The sequence below is a fragment of the Solanum tuberosum genome, unplaced genomic scaffold, assembly GCF_000226075.1.
Source record: "Solanum tuberosum cultivar DM 1-3 516 R44 unplaced genomic scaffold, SolTub_3.0 scf00652, whole genome shotgun sequence".
In the NCBI taxonomy this organism is placed as follows: domain Eukaryota; kingdom Viridiplantae; phylum Streptophyta; class Magnoliopsida; order Solanales; family Solanaceae; genus Solanum; species Solanum tuberosum.
In genome coordinates, this window is record NW_006239568.1 from 123,504 (window position 1) to 150,957 (window position 27,454).

General features: G+C 31.8%; 2 protein-coding genes across 2 annotated transcripts; both read left to right on the forward strand.

The window, feature by feature from the left end:
• Positions 1-1,148: 1,148 nt before the first annotated feature.
• On the forward strand, positions 1,149-3,271 carry LOC102585927 (probable membrane metalloprotease ARASP2, chloroplastic). Its single transcript, XM_006366522.2, has one exon. The coding sequence runs from the start codon at positions 1,327-1,329 to the stop codon at positions 2,659-2,661; it is 1,335 nt and encodes a 444-aa protein (XP_006366584.1). The 5' UTR covers positions 1,149-1,326; the 3' UTR covers positions 2,662-3,271.
• Positions 3,272-23,403: 20,132 nt separating this feature from the next.
• Positions 23,404-26,460, forward strand: LOC102586262 (transcription factor RAX3). The gene is made up of 3 exons (XM_006366523.1): positions 23,404-23,706; positions 24,303-25,164; positions 26,171-26,460. Exons 1-3 carry the CDS (start codon positions 23,404-23,406, stop codon positions 26,458-26,460), a joined length of 1,455 nt encoding a protein of 484 aa, XP_006366585.1.
• Positions 26,461-27,454: the final 994 nt, after the last annotated feature.

Here is a 27,454-nt window from a genome sequence, read left to right on the forward strand (position 1 = left end):
GATTTATTTCAAATCATAAATTTTAAAATATTTTATTCTTCATTTTTTAAAGTTCGTATCGAGTTAAACTATACTCCCTTTGTCCAACAATAGTCATCTACTATTGACTTGACACACACCTTATGGAATATTAATAAATAATAGGGCTAATATTACTACATTATTGTTTAAATATATTAAATTTAATACTTTGAAAAATGCATTAGATAGTAAGGGTGGATGTTCGGTTCTTTGGTTCGGTTTTATCAAACTTCGATTCGATTCTTCGATTTTTAGTTTTAGAAAAACGTGCACCGTATACCAAAGTAAACTAATTCAGTTCAGTTTAATTCTTTCTACTTCGATTCGATTTAATTCGGTGTCTTTAAAATGATTTTTTGTGTGAATAAAAAATAAAAATGAGAACAAAATTAAAGTATATAAGATACTTAAAAACTTAAAACTATGTTAAAGGATGATGTGTCTCGCTATGGAACACTTATTGTGCTAACTAAAAGACTACATTTGTCAAGAACATTGTGCCTACAACTCTCGAGTAAAACAAGGACGAAGACGGGTTCCTTTACATAATGTACAATGATAAAAATATATTGAGTTCTTCCTGAAAATTAATATTTGAAGTTAACTATTGAATTATAAATTTGTAAATACTTTGATTTGTTCATGAATGATTTAATTGTAAGTTGACCTTTTATTTTAGTTAAGGGAATGACCATATATATATATTATGTTATTTTTTTGAAAAAAAATGTTTGGATCTTCGGTGCACCAAAATTTCGAGACCCTTACACTGAATCGAAAAATCAAACTTTAGAAAAAATAGCACCGATACCAAATTGAAAACGAAGAATCGAATTAGTTCGGTTCGATTTTTTTTAGTACATATGTTCACCCCTATTAGATAGTAAATAATATTTAATAGAAAGAATAAATAGATAAAAAAAAAAAGGTAAATTTTCTTTTGATTTTCCAAATTAAACGAGTAGTATTAGATAATTATTTTTAATATAATGAACAAATAAAAATAGACAAAAAAATATATCATATAAATTAAGATAGATGAAATTGATGGATAAAGTATATATTTTCACAAAGGAAATTACTTCTTGACCACTGTTGTGCATAAACAGAGCCCAAGAAGAAAAAAAAAGAAAAGAAAATTGTGGTGTAAGCAGATCACACACTTCCCCTCCACAAATCCAAATTTGTGAATTATCCATTCTCACATCCCCATCTTCTTTATCCCCCTTATTAACCAAAAACCCCTCAAACTTCATATTAACCCCTTTTCAAATCTCAACAAAATCATCACAAAAAAAAAAAAAAATGATTATAAATCTTTCTCCTTCTTCTTGTTCACTCTCCCTCTCAAGATTCATTAATTCCAAATCACATATTTCAAGATTGACTAAAACTCACTTTTCAAAATCTTTATCTTCCTCTTCCTCTTCAACTTTTCATTCCAAGAATCAGTTTTTACATGAAAAGAACAAATACCCACTTGGTAGAAGGAGAGATTTCAGGAGTTGGGTAATTCCTGGATTTGATTTTGGTAGTAATTTTGAGAGTACACAGTCAGTTTTGGAAGCAGTTGGTGTTTTAACAGCTATTATTGTAGTTCATGAAAGTGGTCATTTTCTTGCTGCTTATCTTCAGGGTATTCATGTAAGTAAATTTGCTGTTGGGTTTGGTCCAATTTTAGCTAAATTTAATGCTAAAAATGTAGAGTACTCACTTAGAGCATTTCCTCTTGGTGGGTTTGTGGGTTTTCCTGATAATGATCCTGATAGTGATATTCCTCCTGATGACAAGAATTTGCTTAAAAATAGGCCTATTTTTGATAGGGTTATTGTTATTTCAGCTGGGGTAATAGCTAATATAATATTTGCTTATGTGATAATATTTACTCAAGTGTTGTTAGTTGGATTACCTGTGCAAGAATCCTTCCCTGGGGTTCTTGTGCCTGATGTAAGACCTTTTTCAGCTGCATCTAGAGATGGATTGCTTCCTGGTGATGTAATTTTAGGTGTTAATGGAATTGATTTAGGGAAAAATGGGCCTAGTTTGGTTACTGAGGTTGTTGATGTCATCAAGAAAAGTCCGAAGAGAAATGTGTTGCTGAAGATAGGGAGAGGAGGAGGGAGTGTTGATGTTAGAGTTACACCTGATGAGAATTCAGATGGTACGGGTAGGATTGGAGTTCAACTGTCACCAAACTTCAAGATTTCGAAAGTTCAGCCAAAGAATTTACTTGAGGCATTTAGCTTCTCAGGGAGAGAGTTTTGGGGTCTTACATACAATGTGTTGGACAGCTTGAAACAGACGTTTATGAACTTCTCACAAACGGCTAGTAAGGTATCAGGTCCTGTTGCCATCATAGCTGTTGGTGCAGAAGTTGCGAAATCAAACGTTGATGGTCTTTATCAATTTGCTGCTGTCCTGAATATCAACCTTGCTGTGATAAATCTCCTTCCTTTGCCGGCTTTGGATGGGGGTACTTTGGCGTTGATTCTCGTAGAAGCAGCTAGAGGTGGAAAAAAACTTCCTTTAGAAGTAGAGCAAGGGATAATGTCATCTGGAATCATGTTTGTTATAATTGTTGGACTTTTCCTTCTTGTCCGTGATACTTTGAACCTTGATTTTATCAGGGATTTATTATAAACAGTTGTCTATATGTTCATAATTCGGAAGAATTGATTAGAGAATTTTACGGACAACTATTAAGAACAGTAAGCAGCTACTGGTTCAAGGAGATTATTCACCCATGATCATTGAACATATAGGTCTTCATTCCAAGACACACTTTGCAAGGTACTGGCTTCTCCTTGATTTCAATTTATTTCACATACATGGATATTCCTGAATACCGCCACATTGTCTTCAGTTGTATTGGTACCACTGGCTCAAAAGAGAAATCCCTCGCTCGTTTCACAGCTATACATGTATATGGAAATTTATACAAGTACAATGCTTTACTTTCATATTCTTACTGTTGCCGTAGAAGCTGAGGAAACGTGAGAAGGAACTGTTCTAAAACTTGGCAAATTAGCGATAAAACTTGGTTATACGTTTCCTTTTGTCTAAAGAATGTATTTTAACACGAAGTTGAACTTGGCTTCTCCTGTTTCTCTTTCCTTGAATTGTGTTGTACTGCATCGTGTTTATGTCTAAAATTTCATAGAAGATACAGATTTGGGTTCTTCTTGTGCTCTTGGTCTGGTTCATTATCTAAGCAGGTCCATTTTGCGAAAAAATGTTGTATTTTCTTGTAGTCTGTGTATTCTTTTTTGTACTTTCTACACTCTGATGATGCATGACGAGTCTTTTTCTCCGTCAATGGTCAAGTAAGATTGTTGTTAGCTGGAATCAAGGTTGTTACTGTAGTTCAGCCATGTTCATTTCATAGTTCGGAAACAACTAAGGAGTTGTATACAGGGGCTCACAACCAAGGGATGCACATATAAGTTGCCACCATGAACTAACGATGGGAAGGATTGAGTAGAGTTTATTTTTAAAATTTCCAGGTTAGTTGGCAAGAATTATTGCTGCTTACGATGCTGTTAATTCGGAAACATATGTTAGGACAGGTCTTATACTAAGAGGGGGTTGTTTGGGTCTGGCATCCATCATAAAGTTAGTACACCAAGCAGCTTCAGATGCTGTTGTGCTTGTGTACAAAACTAGCACACAATAACTGCGTAAATCTTTTCTCTATAGAGTTTTATGCTTTTTTGCAATTTAAATGATATAACTAAGTTATTATATATAGGAGTATGATTTTCGGTATAGAATTCTGCATAACTAATAGCTTCACAATATATAGGAAATCTCTATGTTTTATTTTATATGTGACAGTATATTATAAAATATATTCTAATATATGTTTAAATCATATCATTATTTTATTTTCATATTTCTACTTTCTACGGCTATGTATATTTGAGTTTGAATTTTTGTGTCCCTTGATTGTGATTTTCTTCGCTTGTAGTTTTTTTCTCGGTCCACCAAGGCTAGGACAAATCAAAAGAATTATCTATTATTTTTCTTTTCAAGATTTGAACTTGATTCTTTATCACTTCATTGAGCACTAGGCTACGCCCAACCCGAGGTGTGTTTTTCTTCCCTTATAGTTGATGTGAGTGAGATTTGGGATCACAAGAAGATAGAGGCCAAAAGTTTGTATAAAGAGATGTGAGCCACATTTATTTGCACTTAATAGAGATCTAAATTTGAATGGTTCATACATTATACTATTAAGTGCATTGGTTTTCATTAAGATTTAAGTATTTAATAGGTCTAAATCATTAAGATCTTCAAGAATACTCCCTATGTCCCTAATTACGTGTTCACTTTTTTTTTTATTTGTCCCTAATTAGTTGTCCCTAATGATATTAAGACGCTATTTTTTGGATCTAAAAAATAGAGTATTAAGATCGTTAAGAGGTACTCCCTTTGTCCCTAATTACTTGTCCACTTTTCCTTTTTTATTTGTCCCTAATTAGTTGTTCATTTTGACAAATCAAGAAAGAACAATTTTTTTTTACCTATTACACCCTCAATTATTACTTTGAAAAAGGTAAAACTTCTTGAAGATCTTAAGTTTTTAATTTATCCACTTCATAATTAGGGGTAAAATGGTAAACGCACTATGTCAATCATTGTTTTCTTAATAGGTGTGTCAATTCAAAAGTGGACAAGTAATTAGGGACAAAGGAAGTATTCTTATGTGGATAATATTCACCATCATTTTATCCATAATCATCGGTCACCACTACTAACTACCCTTGTCATCATAATCACAATCACCATAATTGTCAACAACCATTATCGTCGTTTATCACTAGCCATTTATTTTATCATAACCACCATTGTTGCTAGCCACTACTGTACTTTGCTATCACACTTACCTCCTCTATTATTATGAATATCTATGTCCTCCTTTAGTAGTCGTCGCCACCTCCACTACCACCCAACAAATTGTCATCACAACTAGCATCGTCGTCAACTAGCATAATACATTCTGCGATCATCACTATCACCATTGCTATCTCCACCACTACTAATATTAGTCACTATCATCAGTGTGGTCAATTTCTACTATCAATCACTCCATCCTAACTAGCATTGCCATCAACTACGATAAATACATCATCAACTACCACACACTCTTCAACCATGCACCACCATCAACTACTAACATCAATCAACTTCATCATTACAACCATCAACATTATTATCGATCGCCACAAGACCAACCACTTACACTATCACAACTATCATCATCATCATTACTAGTCACTAACACCTATTACCATCACCACCACAACTATAAACTATCTCCATCATCACTAGTAAGCATAATGATTTAATGTTAATAATTTTTTTATTATATTCATTCAAATGTTGAAAAAATAATAAACTTCCTTCTCCAGCCTGTGGATAGACATGGTACAATAGATATCGAATTATCATATTGTAATTAGATTTTTTTGATACCACAATTTTAGTATAAAAACATTAGCATTATAATTATTTATTAAGTTACTCTTGCATTTCTACAAACCTTTTTTAAGAAATAACTAAATTTGGCGAGTGTCATAACCTTTTGATCCTTAACGGGTCATTTGGTTGGAACAAGTCATCTCAGGATTAATTATCCTGGGATAATTTATCCCACCATGTATATCCGATAACTTATCTCATCACTATGGTATAAATGATGGGAAAAGTTATACCAAACTTGACAATCAAATAAGACACCAAAATTTTATCCTTCGATTTTATTTATTTATTTTGGAACTCTTTATTTGAGAATTTTTGCGTATAGCCACTCAAAAATAACTGAATTATGCTACATAGCTATAATTTGCTAATTATGATTCGTACATGTTAGAGGGAGGAGAGAGGCGAGCGAGAGATGACAGAGAGTGGAGAGGGGTGAATTGTATATATATATATATATATATATATATAGCGAGCGAGATCGGGAGAGGGAGGAGAGAGACAAACTATATATGTATATCTGTCAGATAATTGTGTATATGTAACTGGTATACATATATATTTGTATATCTGGGGAGCGAGATTGGGAGAGGGAGGATAGAGGCGAGCGAGAGATGGCAGAGAGTAGAGAGAGAGTTATATGTATAATTTGTATTTATATATGTATACGTGACGTAATTATAGTCAAAATTATGTTGCAATCGTAATTAATTCAAACTATAGCTATGTTAGCTAATTAACTAGTATATGTTTGTTTATCCGCGTCATTTTTTCTTATTTTTATCCCTCATACCATAACGATCCCTAAGAGTAGATTAAATAAAACTTGTGTACATTTCATTTTTTTTTATGTAATAGTAATAAAATTTGCGTACATTTTATTCTTTTATGTAATAGTCAAGATGGTACTTTTTTTTCCTTTGAAAAAATCTCAAACAAAGTCATCTATCGATTCGAAGGATTGAATCCAAATTTGAGAATTACACAAATTTTAACCTCCTCCTTTTTTCTTATCATACTTCTCTATTAGATTGAACATGTGTGAGTGATTGTGGTTGAAATTAGTTTAAAATACTTGAATGCAAATTATTTGGATTTATCTCAAGTAAAAAAATAGCTTGGAAAAATGAATTTGTGGCATATGTATATTACATTGTATATCATGTGTATTAGTGTACTATATCACACATATTTTCATGATTCAACTATTTTACGTTATATTATGTTGTGTATTTAGGAATGACAATTGGGTGAAGTGGATGTGGGGTGGGGTGAATTTAAGTCTATGCGGGCGGGGCGGATTTAAAGTTGTGAGGGAAGGGAGGGATGCGGGGCAGGTTGAAGTGGATTTTTTAAAATTAATGCGGGAGGAATGGGTTGCGGGGTATATATGACTTTTAAATTTAAATTGAGCTTTTTACATGTTATTAGAGTTAAATAACATTATTTATTAATATAATTTTTTTAAAGCTACTAAAATATTCAAGATAGTAAATGAAATAGTTCAATAAAAAATAATACAATTTCTTATATTTTCCCCAATTGACCTCTAAAATTAAATTTTGAAGTCATTATCTATTAAATTAATACAACTTAATGAAAAATAAATTTATTTTTATTTAGTATCAAACTTAACTAGAAAAAAATATCAAAAAAAGTATGCGAAATGGGTTTACACAGTGCGGGTCTATGCGTGGTGGGGTGGAGCGGGGCGGGTTGAAAATAAAAAATAATTCTTATGCGGGGCAAGGCGAATTAAAAAAATTTGCGGGTTAAATTCGACCCGCTCCACTCCGCCTCACCCATGGTCATTCCTAAGTGTATTGTGTACAGCGCACACAACTTTTTATACAAATATACATGATTGATGATACATTGAAGATAAATAAATATAGTGTGATATTTTTACTAATATACTAATATACATGTAAATATATTCATAATATAATTGGGATAGACATATGAAGTTGAAGTCAATCACACAAATTAGACCATCACAATGCGAATATAAAAAAATTGAAATCAAATTCTATCATATTTTAAAGCCTTATCTTCTAAATACTTTACTAGAATGATAGATATTAAAATAAATTCAAACAATCAATTTTTTTAATTATCACCCAAAATATGAGAAATAGTTATCTAATTATACTAGTATTATTATATAAAATTTACGACTTTATATTAATAACCGATGCTAATTTCTCTTCTCCTTAGAGCAAGTTGTCTTGGTTCATGGCCGTATTCAAAGACCTTTTTGTTGTTCTGATATACAAACGTATTAGGTAAAAAATAGTTATTACGGGACAATCTATTTTGATACGATTATTTAATCGATACATATTTTTTTTTAAAAATATTTTGGTACATATTCCCACTTCAGATGTATAGTATTTTATGTTAGGCTTCACAAAATTAAACTTCAGAGAAAATATATATGATCAAAGTTCATACATTCTAGCTTAAAATTCAACAAATAATATTTGGACTTGGTTGTTTTTATCTAAATTTAGTCATACATAATGAAGTTCAATTATTTTTGTTTAAGTCTGGTCTTTTCGCTTAAACTTCAGCCTTATGCGGATAAATTTCTGACAAGAATGACTAATGTCAGGCGAATGATTAAAATAGTTGAACTTCAGTCATTTATATCCGAGCTTAAAATATATATATATATATATCTGAGCTTTAACTACATGAGATTTTAGACATTGCATTAAAAATAGACTTTTCAAGACGTTATCAAAGATACGATTTCAGACATTGTATGTCTGAAGTTCTCCAAGTGAGTACACGCAGAAAAATGAATTTAAATTAAATGATAACTTCAAAAATAAATAGTATAAAGTACATAAACACCAACAACTAGGTGCTAATTACATTCTATCCTGAAAGTTTCTCAAATTACAATAAACTTGGATTTATATTACTCCTTCGCTCGATACATAGCAAACGATACATAAGTTATGTATCATATACATAATTATAAACCACAGATTCATACTTATTTAGTTTTTAAATAATTGAGGTTATGTATCAACAATAACATTTGTACCAGATACATTTTACACAAACAAAATTGCAATGTATCTGGTATAGGTAGAGTAATGTATCCGAATGTTAAGAGATATTGAGGAAAAAAGGGATTTTGATAGTTAATTCAAATAGTAGAAATATTTATTTAAAAATTATGTTATCTTAAATCGTGTAATTAGGTGATTTTCCCAAATAAATATTTGTACATTCCTTCCTTGTATTAGTGAGATACAGATAATCCAATAGTCAAATTCTAGAAATGAACTACATAATATGTGATAGAGTAGTTTTTAAGTCATGCAATTATTACCCAGATTACAATTATTTTTTATCTAATTCAAAAAATAAGATGCTGAATTTTTTAAATTACCAATTAATTCAATTCAATATTTTTATGCAGATGAAAGAATAATACTTAATTTTTTTTTATCTAATTCAAAAAATAAGATGCTGAATATTTTAAATTAGTCAATTAATTCAATTCAATATTTTCATGCAGATGAAATAATAATACTTAAAAAAATATATATATTCTAAAACCTCTTTCTTTTCAAAACATCACCAATAAATACTTTTAATATCTGCATTACAATTTTATTTTATTTTTTGTTTTAGATATTTAGAGTGTATTAGTGGACCTATTTTTATATTTTTTATATCATTATCTATCATCTTCCGGTTCTCTAATATTGTTTTATATTAAGATCGAAAAGTCATATTGAGAATAACACTTTCTGATAAAGATGACTTCATATGAATCAAGGCTCAAATTCATGTTTTCTGCTTAACCGCCACTGTTATTTGAGAATATTAAATATAACTCAACCCAAAATCCTCCTCATATAAGTGAGATTTCAGATTACTTGATAACCGTAATATAGACATAATAAAATTTTAATTGTAAATAAAAAAAAAAGTTAATGATATCGCTCTAAAACAAATCACGACAAAAATTAACCCATTCCAATATAAAAATTCAAGAAAATGGTCTAAAGCCCCCCCCAACTTATATCCGAAATTTCAACTACACACTCCAACTGAACATTTTATTTCTCTATTTAGTGCACACCTGAGTGCTGATCTGTCATAGGAGGTGAGAACACCTCCTCTAGGCGCATTAGAAGAGGAAATAAACTGGTACACGTTAAAAGAGGCAATAAATTGGCAATGATCATCTTCCCAAATTAAATAAACCTTTGTTCCTTCTTCCCCCACCATTAATCCTTGTTCCTTCTTCAATATTTTGACGATTTTCTTCCAAAAATGGCTAGGTTTTAGTTGTTTATGTTCATTTCTACTTTAAATCTTGAAGTTAAGGTTTGTAATCTGCTCTAATTTCTTATTTAGGTTCTCTAATTTGAATTTTCTCTAAATTCGTTAAAAATAGCACTGAAGCCTTGAATAAGCTTTGTATCGATGAATCAAACCCAACGTTCAACGCTGTAGTGAGATGCACACATGAAATTTTACTTAATTTGTAAACTTCTTGGTCAAAATTAAATTCGAAAAGAAGATTTTGGTCTTTCCCATGCTATGGTGTATGTTTTTTTCCTTGTATTATTGTTTCTCTTTATAAGGGACAAAGAACTAACCTTTATTGAATCAGTTGATAAACTACGTAATCAAGTTGAAAATACACACAAGAATGCTTGGATCATCACCAGAAATGCATATTTAGATGTTGTAATCAGACTTTGGTGAGGGAGATGAAAAGGAGAAAAGCAAAAATAAAGAATTAGGGGTAAGGGGTGAGGTCGTTCGATCTTTAGGAGGGAAAAGGAAAGGTCGAAGTGGGACCCGCGCGTTCAAATCACGTTAGTCAATATATTTGGTTTATGTGTACTGGTCAGCACTCAGGTGTGCACCAAATAGAGAAATAAAATGTCCAGGGGGTGATAGGACACCCGTGAAGTCGGAGCAGGGGCGGAGCCACCTTGTCCCAAATTATACGATATAAACACGTAAAGTTTTGACTTATATTGGTATATATGGTATTTTGGACACCCTAAAACAACAAAGTAATATGCAGAGGAGATGGCTAGAGTTGTCACAAGTCCACTCGTTGCCGCAGTTCGATTCCCCGCATGAGCGTTTTCATTTTTCTATTATTATTTTGCCTTCTTGAAGTTTGTAAGTAAATAAACATGTGTAATTTTAACATAAATGTTCAGTAGCTTGGTGGTAAATATTGTCACGCTTGTCTTGAGTGACCCAAGTTTGAATCTTACCTCTAGGGGTGTTCACAATTTGGATAAAAACCGATCCAAACCGAAAAAGCAAACCAAACCGATAAAATAAAATCGATTTTATTTGGGTTTGATTTTAGATTTTTGAAAACCTATAGTATTTGGTTTGGTTATGGTTTTATTCGAAAAAAATCGAAGAAATAACCGAACCGAACCGATGAATTATATACATATATTTTATTAATATACATACTTAATATATTATTTTTATAAACAATTTTAAAGATCTTATACATATTTTCATTAAAATTTCTTTATAATTTACTTATTGAAAGCAAAAATGCCCAATATGAAACATTTATCTTATTGATTTCATGTATATGAGTGCTATGACAATTCTTTGTGGGACTGAAAATGTTATTGTCTCTTCCTTCTAGGCCAATATAGTGAATTTTAAAGCTTTATTGATAGTAAATTTAGTGATTGAAAGTTTAGTAATTTAAGTCATTCTAACTATTTTTCGTTTTGAATGGATTGTTGTCACTTTTTTCACATTTTAAATGAATTGTTTCTTTTATTTTTGTGTATGGTTAATAACCGAATAACCGAACCAAACCAAACTGAAACCGATAATCACCAAACCGATAAATGTATATTGTATTTGGTTTGGTTTGGTTTGGTTTTGATAATTTTAAAACTGATTAAGTTGGTTTGGTTTTGGTTTTGACCAATAACCGATCCAAACCAACCCGTGAACACCCCTACTTACCTCCAATAAAGATTTTTTTTTCAATTAAAATTGAATTATTTCCTTAAATTTTAATACATTTTCTTAGAGGAATAAGATTTCCTTATATTTTAATACCTTTTTCTTAAAATTTTAATACATTTTCCTTTTGGAATAAGGTTTTAATTGAAAAAAAAATCCTTAAATTTTAATACCTTTTCCTTGTGGAATAAGATTTCCTTATATTGTAATACCTTTTTCCTTTGTGGAATAAGATTTTCTTAAATTTTAATACATTTTCCTTTTGGAATAATGTTTTCTTTCTCTATAAATAAGAGACCCATTTCCCAAATTATATTATAATATTACTAAAAGTAGAATCTCTATAAATCATCGTTTTTAAAAAAAAATTAATATTTAAAGTTTGAACCCCCTTCATAAAATTCCTGGCTACGCCACTGAGTTGGAGTGTGTAATTGGAATTTCGAGTATAGGTTGGGAAGGTTTTAGACCATTTTCTCAAAAAAAATCCTCAAAAAGAATATATATTTTAATATATTCCAGTTCAATATTTTCACGCGGATGAATTACTTTGTTAGGTCCTAACTAGTCTTTCTTATCCAATTTATTAAAAAACAAAATTAGTTTACTTTACAAAATTATTCGATATCGTATTATTTGCTTTACCCTCAAACAAATCGTTGAAAATAAATGCTACAAGTACCATAAAATAAAAACATTTTATGACATACATTCTTTTCTTGCATTTACAGTTGTAGTCATTTAAAATTTATTAAATATAAATTTATAAAATAATTCGGATTATATTAAATTCATGAATATATTAGTCCAAATAAATATTATGGATTAATATAATTGAATTAATTATTTAAATATAATAAATATGAATTTAATTAAATCCCGCTCCATAAACCCCATATGTTATGTCACTTAAATCTGATTGGCCGAAGGAAATCCTATTCCAATCACAATTCCTCTATTTTAAAACTATAAATAGGGGTCCTCATATTTTAGAAAAGGAACGAAGAATTCTAAACAAGAGCTAGAGAAAGCACGTAGATCAAAAGCCACAGATTGCTTTACAAGTTCAAGAGTTCTAACAAGAAGCTAGAGAAAACTCGTGGATCAAAAGCCGCAGATTTTTCTACAAGCTAGAAGTTCAAGAATTCAAGCGTTCAAGTCCAAGATCAAGTTTAAGATCAAGAATGATCAAGATCAAGTTCAAGTTCAAGAACGATCAAGATCAAGACCGTCGGATTGAAAATCAAGCTCGAAGCCCTTGGATTCAACTAGAAGTCAAGATCAAGATAAAGTTCAAGAACGATCAAGTTCAAGAACGATCAAGATCAAGACCGTTAGATTCAAGATCAAGTTTGAAGCCCTTGGATTCAACTAGAAGTCAAGATCAAGATAAAGTTCAAGAACGATAAAGATCAAGTTCAAGTTCAAGAACAATCAAGATCAAGACCGTTAGATTCAAGATCAAGCTCGAAGCCTTTGGATTCAACTAGAAGTCAAGATCAAGATAAAGTTCAAGTTCAAGAACGATCAAGATCAAGACCACCATATTCAAGATCAAGCTCGAAGTCTTGAAATTAACTAGAAGTCAAGATCAAGATAAAGTTTAAGTTCAAGATCAAGATAAAGTTCAAGTTCAAGATCAAAATAAAGATTAAGTCCAAGTTAAAGTCAAATTCAAGATCACGCTCAAGATCCCTTGAATTTTTATTTGAAAAGGCGAATTCAGAGGAATCATAGAAATTGTAACACTCGCACTTTAAATCAATAAAACGGTTGCGATATTTTTGCGTTCTTGATTATTGTTTTTCTCGACACGAATTTTATTGTCTATAAATTCTGGCACGCCCAGTGGGACAATCTCTACCTTTCATCTCAACTTTTCAAGCCTTAAAGAATATTAAAATGACTTGCACTATGGAAGAATGACTAGCAAGTTTAACTAAAGCAATTGAATGCCTGACAAAGTGCACACACGAACAAAATGGTAAACTTTCCAAGCTAAGAAATATGATGGATAACATGATTGAGAAAAGATCAAGTCAAGCACCTCTGAAGCTTCATAAAATTCAAGACGAAGGAGAGTCTTGCTTAAAACAAACAAGGATCAAATAGATTCATATCTCCGTTGAAGGTTTGATTCCAATTGATCAATTGAATGACTTTATCATAGAGGCTATCGAAGACAAATTTGAGTCTTCACCCAAATTTTCTCCCACATATGTAAAGCCATATACACAAGGGATTGATAACTTGAAAATGCCAGAAGGTTATCAACCTCTTAAGTTTCAACAATTTGATGGCAAAGGAAATCCCAAACAATATATATCACTTTATCGAGACTTCCAATGATGGTGGGACGTATGGGGATTATCTTGTTAAAGAGTTCGTTCGGTCTCTCAGAGAAAATGTCTTTGATTGGTACATAAATCTCGAACATAATTCTATAGATTGTTGGGAGCAGTTAAAGAAAGAATTCCTCAATCATTTCTATAGAACAAGACGTGTCGTTAGCATGATTGAGCTTACAAAGGCTCGTCAAGGTGAATATGAGCTAGTTGTTGACTTTATCAATCGCTGGAGAAGTTTGAGCCTCAACTGCAAAGATCGCCTTAGTGAAACTTCTAGCATTGAAATGTGCATCCAAGGCATGAATTGGGGTCTTCACTACATCTTGCAATGATTAAAGCCCAATACATTCGAAGAGTTGGCAACTCGAGCACATGATATGAAATTAAGCTTGACTTTAAGAAAAGATCGTTGATCTTCTGTCTATGGACCTCATGAAGATGAAGATATAGAAGAACCCCAAAGTGGGGGCAAGTCTGCATCCGTAGATGAATTAGTAGAGTCAATGTATATCTAGACGCTCCTTGACGCATGAGGTTAAACTGCAAGTTACAATGCTCCTCATCGCATGAGCCTAAACTGCAAGTTATAATGCTCCTAGACACACGAGCCTAAATTTTATATCACAAAGATCTTCAAATTTGAGTTAAATATTCAAGTTGAAATGCTCCTTGAAACACGAGCTTAAACTGTATGTCACAAAACTCTTCAAATTTTGAGTTAAATCTTCAAGTTGAAATGCTCCTTGAAATACGAGCTTAAACTGTATGTCACTTAAATATTCAAGTTTGAGTTAAATCTTCAAGTTGAAATGCTCCTTGAAATACGAGCTTAAACTGTATGTCACTTAAATATTCAAGTTTGAGTTAAATCTTCAAGTTGAAATGCTCCTTGAAATACGAGCTTAAACTGTATGTCACTTAAATATTCAAGTTTGAGTTAAATCTTCAAGTTGAAATGCTCCTTCAAACATGAGCTTAAATTGTATGTCACAAAAATCTTCAAATTTGAGCTAAATCTTCAAGTTGAAATGATCCTTGAAACACGAGCTTAAACTGCATGTCACAAAGCTCTTCAAATTTGAGTTAAATCTTCGAGCTGAAATATTCCTTCAAACACGAGCTTAAACTATATGTCATAAAGCTCTTCAAATTTGAGTTAAATTAATCTTTAAGTTGAAATGCTCTTTAAAACACACTCTTCCTATCACGACCTGAGAGCACCCCCTAGTCGTAACACGACGTATTCGACCTCTCAGAGGTCTTATACAAGCCCTTAGCATATCATGAACATTAAAGCATATGAAAACAGCGAAAAAGTTAAAACTTTTCTTTACAATCGAAATCTTTATAAAATAAGAAAGAGTCTATGACACTATGTCTCAAACCATCTATAACATTAGACTTAAATCTCTTTTAATACAAACTTAGGGACACGACCCTTACATAAATCTAAAAACATAAAGTAAAGACATAAGTGGACAAGGTGAGTTTGTCATCGAAACTATGATGACTCCCCAAGTCTTCATTCCCAAGCTCCTTAGAAACCTATATTCCATGTACAAGACACCATATCTCCAAACCCTATACTTTGTAGAAAATGTAGAAGAAGGGGTTAGCACAAAAAGTACTAAGTATGGAAGCCATGCATAAAAACATTAAAACATGCTTAAAAGGGACATTTAGTTGAAACCATGCTTTATGCACTTTTGAACATCATCTTGAAAGAGTTGAAGAATCATAAGTCATAAACAACTCACATATAGTTCATACCAACATAAGCCAATATTACATCCATACTCATTTCATAGTAAAGCCACTACTTTAGTAACCCCTAGCGAACACTTGTGCAATGTGTGATTAGCATCCCATAATACTAACCTCACTACGCACTCCTATATGGCTACCTTAATCATGCACTTTATCCTTTAGACCTCATTATAAACAATAGTCATAAGTAGAGAACCAATCATGTGTACAGTTTGAATATAAAGACAAGTCACTCATAACAACCATTCATTCAATATACATGCATGCATTCATGTCATAACTATATGTAAAGGAACCATCTACCACATCCTACAAAGTCTACTAGTACAATGTATTAGTGAAGTCCCATACCCCCACTCCTACTTAGCAAACTTACCAAGAAATTATAAAATAGTTCATGCTCCATTCATTATCTTATTATTTAGGGAAAAATAACCTTAAACGACATAGACCATGTGAGCTACATGGAATCCGGTGTTCTACTCCCACACCGAAAATAGAGTATTCTACTTGCCAAGGTAGAGACATCATAATAGCTTCTAGGTGGATCCACTAGCTAATACCTATGTGGGTAAACATAGTTGAGGAACAAGGAGATTGCTACTAGAAATCCGAACTTGCTAAACATAAAAGGTTTCCATCTTATGAGACAACATGTATATTTTGGGAACCCGGACTTGCTAAACGTAAAAGAAACCCATATGGGAAGCCGGACTTGCTAAACGTAAAAGCTTCCATCTCATTTTCATGTTCACTCGGTGCTAAGCACAATTCCCCTTTAAAGTAGTATTAAACATTTACTTACAATTTAATTCAATAAGGAATGCATTAGGGACTCAACCCATAGCTCAAAGGTTTCAAAGATGAGAATAGCTTTTCATCATAAAACTAACAACATGTGAGAATGTTCATTCATTTCATATTCATATTGTGTTTATGAGAATTACCTTTTATTCAACATATCAACACTACCATAATCATAACATAACATTCATACTCACATCCTAGCATGCATAGTCATTCTTCATGGTCATGTACATTTCATGCATAATAGTATGTAAAGGTGCATATGAGAATTAGCCTTTCAATTGACACCATAGACATATCATATTCATATTTATGCATGGAGTGTGTGTGCATGATTGTCCTCACAATGGCACAACAACAACAACATTAACATCATAGACACCTCCCTTGTCAAGGGGGTCATAACATATATATGGTATCCCAACTCATGCACAATTCACATATATTGCATTTAAGGATTTTAGACCATGTAAATCACCTATCTAACATTCATACAATAGACAAGGATACAATCGCCATTCATGGCATGTATAGAATTATATATCCATATAGGGGAATATGTATGTAGGGTCCTTCCACAATATCACCTTATACAATTCAACATATAGACCATACCATGTTCATATCATATCACTCATATTCATAATGTATCATACTTAGTCATATCTAAGGTTGTAGGGAAGATGAACCTTGTCTCAACACTACAATTCATACTAACAAGTAAGCATCTCCACCATAAGTGGATTAAACCATTCATACAAAGGATACATAGTAAGTAAACATCTCCACCTCAAGTGGATCAACAAATCAATAGAAGACTATTTACCAATTGAAAACATTCATTCATAGCCATCAAGACTTTCTTCAAAATTCAACCCTATTTTTGTGATATTCATACATCATATAGGATAACATCACAATTCAATACTTAATTACATGAAAACATACTAGATTTTCATCATTCATTCATTACTCAAGACATACTAGGGTTTAGATTTAAGAAAGAAGTGAAATCATAGGTCTTGTGGGAATTTGTTTAAAAACCATAACAATTACATGAATTCATCCACAAACATTCATATATAATCATAATTATTATAGATCAATGGAATCGATTTTAGAAAGAGACCCACGAATTTGATTGAAAACCTAGAAATTGGGGATCTTTAAAAACTTAGTAGAAAGGGCTTCTTGGTGATAGCTAACCAAGAATAAAGGACTCCCATACCTTAGGTGTAGACTCCCATCAAAAACCCCATGAGAAAGACTCCATTTTCAAACCCTAGTTGATCTCCTTCTTTGTTCTTCAATAGAGGAACTTGTAAAGAGAGAAATATTTGAGAGGGGGGAATTGGGTTTGATTTGGGTCTTTAAGTTATAATGGGTTAATGACTTAGTTTAGGGTCTTATTAACTATTTATAGTAGGTTAATTAACCACTTAACCGACCCCCTAAGCCCTTAATTAATTAACTAACTTAATTTCCAAACCCCAACTTAAAGTTAAAAGTCACAAAACTGGCAGAATCTACGGACCCCAACCTACGGACCGTCGTTTGATCTACCGTCCGTAGTTTGGGTCCGTCGATTGGACCTGGGACTGACAGTATTGCTTCACTATTTCGGCCATAACTTTTTACTCCGAGATCGAAATTGGGCAAACTCGGTGGCGTTGGAAAGAGTACTCAGAGACCTTACATTGGATAGGTAATGGCCCACCTAATTCGTTTTTGAGCAATGAGATATGACCATTTAAAGTTGACCCTCACTCCTAACTTAAAACTAAAAACTGTTTTTAGGGGACTGTTTTGAGGGTCTTGGTTCTAAATGATTTCATGACTTAGCTTAAGGTCATGCTAGCTTATAAAGGTGATTAATCAACTAGCTAAACAACCCCTTAAGCCCTTAGTCAATTAACTAACTTAAGACTGTAAATTGGCAGCACCTACGGCCACCCACCCACGAACCGTATGTGAAGTTACGGCCCGTGTTGTGCTCTCGTCGTTTGGTTCAGAGGCTCCTTTTTTGGGAGCCAAGCCTCCCAAAACTAAGTCCCCACCTGCGACCAAGACCTACGGTCTGTAGACCAGTCTACTGGCCGTAGATGGATCTCGTAGGTCCTACTATTTTTTAACAGCTTTTGGGTAGATATTGGGGTCTTTTTGGGGAAGTCGTACCCGAATGTTTAACCCCTAAACATGGTGTTCTACATGTAGAAGTCACTTCTACATGTTTTCACCGTTAAACAACACTCTAAACTTCAACGACAAGACCCTTACAACTCACTAGTTCAAATGATTAGTTTTCGGACGTCATAGTCGTTTTTTGACGTTTGACCCCTAAAATCACCAAACTAACTTCAATAGCCTTTTTTCATCATTTAAAAAAGTTTCCAACTATAAACCTAACATTTGAGGCTCTAGTTCAACCTACTAGATTTAGTCAAGCCTTAGTTAGGTCTTACTAGTTCATACGGGGTGTTACACTTCCGGAACTACGTTGTGACTCGATCCTCTTCACTGAGGTACGTAAGAAACTTATTATATATCCTAAGTTCAGTTTCATGAGTGTCAAAAAAACACATGTTCCCACTTGATTTGTCACATGAAAGTTAAAGCTATGAGTAATCTTTTATCAAACTTGCACCAAATGGTAGTGACTCAATGGGGACAAACCCCTATGAATAAAAATTGTTTCAAGATGAAGTCTTCAAAATCTCCAAGAAGTTGAAGTCTTTAAATTTTTCAAGTCTGCAAGTTGAAGAGTCTGCAAGTTGAAGTTTTCAAATTCTTCAAGTCTAGTCTTTGAAAGATAAAATATCTCGACAAGACTTGAAGAAGGGGTCATTTGTAGTCATTTAAAATTTATTAAACATAAATTTATAAAATGATTCGAATTATATTAAATTCATGAATATATTAGTCCAAATAAATATTATGGATTAATATAATTGAGTTAATTTAAATATAATAAATATGAATTTAATTAAACTCCACTCCATAAAACTCATATGTTATGTCACTTAAATCTGATTGGCCGAAGGGAATCTTATTCCAATCACAACTCCTCTATTTTAAAACTATAAATAGTGGTCCTCATATTTTAGAAAAGGAACGAAGAATTCTAAACAAGAAGCTAGAGAAAGCTCGTGGATCAAAAGCGAAAGATTGCTCTACAAGTTCAAGAATTCTAACAAGAAGCTAGAGAAAGCTCGTGGATCAAAAGATGCAGATTTTTCTACTAGCTAGAAGTTCAAGAATTCAAGTTCAAGATCAAGTTTAAGATCAAGAACGATCAAGATCAAGTTCAAGTTCAAGAACGATCAAGATCAAGACCGTCGAATTCAAGATCAAGCTCGAAGCCCTTGGATTCAACTAAAAGTCAAGATCAAGATAAAGTTTAAGTTCAAGATCAAGATCAAGATCAAGACAAAGTTCAAGTTCAAGATTAAGTCCAAGTTAAAGTCAAATTCAAGATCAAGCTCAAGATCCCTTGAATTTATATTTGAAAAGGCGAATTCAGAGGAATCATAGAGATTGTAACACTCGCACTTTAAATCAATAAAATAATTGTTGCGATATTTTTCCGTTCTTGATTATTGTTTTTCTCAATGCGAATTTTATTGTCTACAACAGTACACCAAAAAATATTTACTATGTTTAGTTTAAGTCCCACATTAGGGGTAAAACATTTCCTAACAAAGACGACTTTGTATCTGGGGTATCCGGACCCGAGACCTTTGGTAAAGGAGACTTTGTATCCAAGGGAATTCAGACCCGAGATCATTGGTAAGGGATGAAGGAGTACTTACCACTCTACCACAAACCTTGTTGTCAAGAGTTTATTATGTTTGATTTTTTACCTAGCTAGTGTCAGGTATTGGCTTCGAAGCAGGGACAGTTATATTGACGGTTACAAATTTGATAAAACTCAACTACTTTATTTCAAATTTTATAGTTATATATAAAAAGGAAGAAGTTAGTATATAAAATTAAAATATTTAGATCTTAATTAATAAATAAAAAGAATTGTCTGATTCTAAATTCATAAACTAAAATTGTTCGCTCTGCCTCAACTGAAGTTCAAATTTAAGTTGTGTAAGGCCCATTAGAGGCTCAATCAATTAACTTTTTTCATTTGCAGACTTGGAAGCTCTAGTTAACAATGGAAGGTGGACGGCTCAACCTAAAGCCACTAAAGCAGTGGCGTTAGACCCCAAAAAATAAGGTCTACCAAAAAATTTTAATATTGACTTTATAACATTAATTGAAATGTTTTATCAAACATTTCAACTTCAAACTAATAAGATTATTAAATAATTAAAAATTCAGAATGAAAGACATGCAAATCAAAAACGGGGGAAGTCATCCCTGCAGATAAGATGGCCGAGATACGGAATAGGAAACTCGCTCGCTTCGGAATCCCTTTCAGATAGGAGGACCCATTTTTGGGATAGACCGAACCCTACACGGGAGCGATAGCGAAGCCAATCCGAGTAGGCGCACCTTCTCATCGAACGAGTTAAATAAGACTTCAAAATAGACGTGACAAATCCAATAAGTAGACTTGAATTAGCTCTTTTAGCTATAGAAGTTCTTGGTGGAATCTCTTTTGTTGGTAAACTATCTATAGAAGATGTTGATGCAATATGCGGTGCATGTGTTCTCGAAAGCACTCCCGAGAGAGAGTGTCTTTTTTGGACTTTATGTCATCTTGTGACCTCTACTTTGATTTATGCGATTGTTGCCGCATGTAAGGCGTAAAGAAGACAAGGGGTTCCCCCTCTTTTCCCCCCTTTAATGAAGGACCCTCGCCTCGCTTCCTAATCATTTATGGGTCTGGACCCGATGTTTTTTTTTTCAATTTCGAGAATCAACCAACGGAAAAATTCATAGTCCAGGTGACTCACAACCTCCCTCTCGCCCAAATAAATGAAATGGGATGAATCAAATCAATAAGCTTTTTGATTGATTTAGGAATTTTAAATATATTGTCTTAACTTTGAATGTCTTCTAATTACTATAATATTGAATTTTGTAGTTAAAAGTTTTATGAAATATTATATTAGTAAAATGATATTCAAACTGATATATTCAATTAAGTGAAATCTTAATTTTATTTTTAAATATTTTAAAAATAATTTTGATAGTTTATGTAACAAGTTTTCAAAGCTATAATCAATAAGAGAGATTTAAATATTTGTGTTATTACTTAAAGTACAATAATTTATATATGTTTATTATAGTCTTACAAAATATTACAAGAAGTGTTATTCTGTCAATTGAAAAGAAAATTAATTATTAAATTTTAATCAATTATTTTTTTTTTAAAATAATACTACGAGACTAAAATATATTTTAAAATTAAATATTGAATTAACAACCTGTTATTGATTTTTGTTAAATATTGAATTAACAACCTGTATTGAGCGTCCCTAATGGAGGGATCTTATCCATCCACCACAATTCGACCTGTAATTGAATTTTTTGTTACCACAATTTCCGTATAAAAAAAATTAACAGTAAAAAAAGTAATTTGATTACTTTTGCATCTCTGTAAACCTTTTCTAAAAAAATATAATTAATTTTTTTGGTAATTGTCTATTGAAAATAACCTTTCTATCTACAAAGGTTGAGATAACGTCCGACCTTAATTTATAAAGGATGATCTCACTCCTTATGTTCTATATTTTATCTCTCAATCCCTCTTCTTAGTTCAATATGAGATGATAAATATATTTCAATGATGATCAAGCATCAAAATAAGAACATAAGAATAACTCGTATGATAACCAATCCACTTGTGCGACTATATATGTTTGGTATTATTTTTGTTGTTGGCATGTGCTTTAAAATTTTGGTATTAAATATAGCATTCATATTTATAAAATAACAAAACTGAAATATCGAATTATATAGTTACATATACAATTATTAGTAAATTAATATCATAATATAAACTAGTATGAATACAAAACTAATTGTTCAGACGTTGGTATTTCGATTACTTTATTTTGATTCAAATGTCCTTTTTATCTAATTGATTAACAAAGTAAATTATTTGTACTTTCTTTTGTATATTTCTATATGTAATGTGGTAATATGATATAATTGAGACATTTTTTTGAAAACTTAATGTCATATTTTTCTATTGTAAGAGTATATATAAGACAAAATTAAATAAACTATATATGATTATTAATTACCATATCACAAAATATCAAAATCGAAATTTTTATACCATACCATGCCGACCCCTTGGCCAAAAAAAAAGAAGAAGAAGAGATATACCTTACTTGCCAAAATTCGAAAGTTGTTTCCATGGAATAATTATCTTGCAAGATTGAAAATGCAAATTGTTATATTTTTAGATATCCTTGAAGGCAAGTAATAAAATTATGGATAAAAAAGGGAGAGCAAAATATTGTAGCATAGAGCTTGCAAGCCGGGAAGTACCCCCTATAAATAATCACCACCTCTCACTAGTCTAAACACACACACACAACAAAAAAACACTTCATTCTCTACTATTTCATACAGTATATGTTTTTCTCTTATCCCCCACCACCCCCACCCCTATTACCCCCTACCCCACCTCCATCTAGTTTCTTTCATCCCTCAAGAATATTTTTATTTTCTCTTCTTGAACTTAGATATCATATACCCTCTCTTCTCATTTGTTCTTTCTCATCTATTTTTCTTTCACATCTTTGTCTTAACAACAAATCAACCACAAAAAGAAGTAAAATAAAAAACAAGAGAAAAAGAAGCTTGTTTGATTTATCGAATTGTAAGTAAGCCAAATTACCCAAAAATAAAAGAGTTCTAAAGGTTTTGTACTAGGAAAATTCATTTCTAGCATCACCCTCATACACAAAAAAGATTGAAAAACGCTAACAAGTAACTATATATCAAATTGTTTTATTAAAAAAAATGTGTGTTTATATCTTATCGTGTTTATTTATTTTTTTTGTAGAGAAAGGAAGGGTTGATGGCCCCCGATGATAGAGGAATGAGAAACGGGGGAGGAACAAGACAAGCGCTAAAAAAAGGGCCATGGACAGCAGGAGAGGACGCGATTTTGATGGATTATGTGAAAAAACATGGAGAAGGGAATTGGAACGCGGTTCAAAGGAATTCAGGATTGATGAGATGTGGAAAAAGTTGTAGGTTAAGATGGGCTAATCATCTTAGACCTCATCTTAAGAAAGGCGCGTTTACTCCTGAGGAAGAAAGGATTATTATCGACCTTCATGCTAAACTTGGCAACAAATGGGCTCGCATGGCTGCTCAGGTTAAATTTCTTTTCAACTTTTTCTTTCTCTTTTTCATATATGTCGAAAAAATAAAATAATCGGTGTTCTTACATCTATGTCCTTTGTGCATATCTATAGGATCTTGTTGTTTCTATTTTCTTGCCTTGAATTGATTTTACAACCAAACAAATCATTTTCCATAAAAGGATCAGAGAGTTGTTGATTATCTTCTTGATTCATTTAGTTTTGTTGGTTTCTTTTCAATTTTCATCTTGGTTTTTAGTTGATTCATATTTTATCGCCATGCGTGTGGAGTTTTGGGTTTATAGATTGTTATTTCTTTATTGAATCTTAACTTCAATTTGGATATTGATCTCATTAATTTATCTTGTTGATTCAATTAGTTTTGTTGGTTTTGATTTTTGTTAGATTCATATTTTATTGCCATGCGTGTGGAGTTTTGGGCTTAATTTGTTATAGATGGTTATCTCGTTATCATTATCATTTCTCTATTGAATCTTTACTTCAATTTAATTTGTTCATTGACCTCATTAATTTACAAGTCTTTTTTTATGTTTTGATCTAATTAATGATAAATTATCTAATTTTATGATATTCATTTCATTGATTACAGCTACCTGGAAGGACTGATAATGAGATCAAAAATTACTGGAACACGAGGCTAAAGAGAAGACAAAGAGCTGGTTTGCCTATATACCCTCAAGAATTACAATCACAAAACCAACAAGAAAACAATCAACCTCAAAGCCTTATTTCTTCACCATTTGATCATCCCCAAAGAGCAACTTATAACAATCCTCCCCCTCTTTCCCTTTTGAATGTTTTCAATCCTTCAACCATGAGACCCTCTATTACACATCAATTCCCCCTTAGTAGTAACACCATTTTTCGCAATCCTCCTAAAGGCCTTCCCTTGACATTACCGTCTTCTTTGAGCAATTCACCTTTTTTGTCATCTATGCCTAACAATAATTTTGGTCATACTTTGTCCAATTTAATACCAATGTCGTCATTTCAACAAAATTATCCGAATTTTAGCTTAACAACAAGGCCATTTATGGGGATTCCTTCGAACCAAAATGAATTAATGTCTGGTATAGGTATTAATTCTATTAATTACCCCTCAGGGCCATCGTTAATGACTGCATCGTCTTCTGAGAATACATGTAGTGATTTTGGTTCTAGTGATGCTAATAATTATGCAAATGTTGGATTATCTCAAGGAAATAGTGGATTATTAGAGGATTTATTAAAGGGGGCTCAGAATTTATCTCGATCTACGAAAAATGAAGAGAATAATAATCTTGATTTAAATGAAAAAGGGAAATCATTATGGCAAGACTATGGTTTAGTGGGAAATCATCAAGATGAAGCCATTTTAACTGAAGAATCAGTTTACAGCTTTGCTCATGGTGGTGATGTCAACCTGAACAACTCCTCTGAAAGCTCCAGCACTGATCCCAATGCATCTTCAGGTAAATATTTAAATTACGATTTATAAAATAATAGTAGAAATTAGCTATGAAATTTGTCGTTTATCTCTTCTTATTCCTTTCAAGTGATTAGAAAATAAAGAAATATATTAACTAGTTAATATATTCAAGATAATTATATACTCCTCCTGATTTTTTTCTCTTTTAGTTGTCTGTTACTCTATTAAAAATGATTTTCACTTTTTCTTGTCATTTTTAACATATTATGAGCAAAAATAATTTGATTTTCTTGTTTTATCCTTGCTATTAGATATTAATTTCACAAATAATTTTATAAAAAAAAATTGAAATGCTAATAGTCATGGGTATTATAGTAAAAGTACTTTATTTATTTTAAAAAGTGCAAAATATATTACAAACAAATAAAAGTGAATAGATGGAGTGTTTACAAAATATTTTCTCAATTTATCTTATTTCATTAGATCCAGGATGTGATATGATTTCAAAGTAAATCACTAATAGAATTCTTACCATCCATCTTTAAAATATGATTAACAACCGTTTTTGTCGTTTTTCGACAAAAATTGTCTGTTGCTAATTCCAGATCATATCGTAGACAATTTTACTTTTACTATCGTACCCCTAGCACTTATTATTATTATTTTTCAAATCATTTCCAAGATGTTTTGAAATGCTAATACTCATGAGTATTTTAGTAAAAATACTTTATTTATTTATTTTTTTTAAATAAAATGTAAAGTACATTATGGACAAGTAAAACTGAATGAAAAGAATATATATTTACAAGATATTGTCTCAAATCATCTTATATCATTATATTCGGAATGTAATATATTTTCAAAGTAGTCACTAACATGATTCTTAAAATCCTTTGGTAAATAGGATTAATAATCGGTTTTTTGTCGTTTATCGACAAAAATTGTCCGTTGCTAATTCCAGCTCATACCATAGACAATATCTACAACAATAATTGTTTTTTTTTCTTTCTTATATTTTGAAGTAACTTTTAATTTTTTGCTTGTTATAGGGATATTCTTGAGAAAGGAAGGTTCATTACAAGGAATTAACCAAGTGGATGAGCATATAATGTGTCTTCTTAATAATTATCCTCTAGATCAAGAACCAGTTCCAAATTGGTATGATGAAAGTGATGACAAAAAAATTAATTCAAAAATTGGTGCTGATGATCACAAAGCTGAAAGTTTGGTTGAAGATTCTTCGAAGTCACAAGTGGCAATAACAACAACATCAGGGCCAAAACAGCATGATTGGGAACTTGGAGGGTGTTGTTGGAACAATATGCCTCCTTTTTGTTAGAATAAATTAGAAGAAAAAAAAACATTGATGATTAGGTTAAAGAAATTGGAAAAGATTGAGGGATACCTCTCTTTCCTCTTTTTTTTTTAGAAAACCTTAGGTTGAGATATATTTATAGGTATATTTGATCGATGATCGATCATTTGGGATTGTCCTAGATTATTTGTTGTTTTCGTTGAGTTAGAGTTGTCTAGTTTTAGGGTATGTTGTTGGTTTTAGGGTATGATTGCTCGAATTCTTTAGAAATATTGTCGAGTGCATGTTGGATACTCTAGAAACAATGTGTTTTGGAGGATCTCACACAAAGTTTGGCGATAGTTTTGGAGACCCGAGCAATATAGGTTTTAGAGCAGTAAGTTCAAGCGGTTGTTCTATGAACAACAATCAGGATTTATCTTGTTAAGCCTGTTTTATATATTGGTGTGTTATGAACTATATCTCTGGGAAAGTGAAAGTTATTTATGTTTGTTTGAGACTGAAATTGCTGATTTTTTTATTTTTTTTTTGGCATATCTAGTGCCAAAGAGTTGGATGTCGTGTCTTGAAATATCTGTTTGATATGGTGAAAAATATTTTTTGGATCATCCACTTAACTCAAAATTATTTATCGCACCTCTCATTTGAAATAGAATTTATCTTACTCACACAAAGTAACAATCTTGTTACAAGTATTTATGTACCATTCATTAATTAACTAATTAGTTGTAACATGTGAATAACTACATGTACTTTTTACTACTTCCACCGCTTCATTTTACTTGCTCATATTGATTTGATATACCGTCCCTTAATACATAAATTGGACAAGTAAGAAAAAAAACTATTTTTATTGTTAGGATCAAATAAAATGAAAGGAATAGAGTAATAAATTCAATTTCTTTTTTCTTTAATATTTCCTCAGTTTTACTGTTACTTGTTCATAATAGACTTTACGCTTACTTTAAGAAAATAATAAATGGGGTGCATATTTTATCATACTTTCTCCGTCCACTCG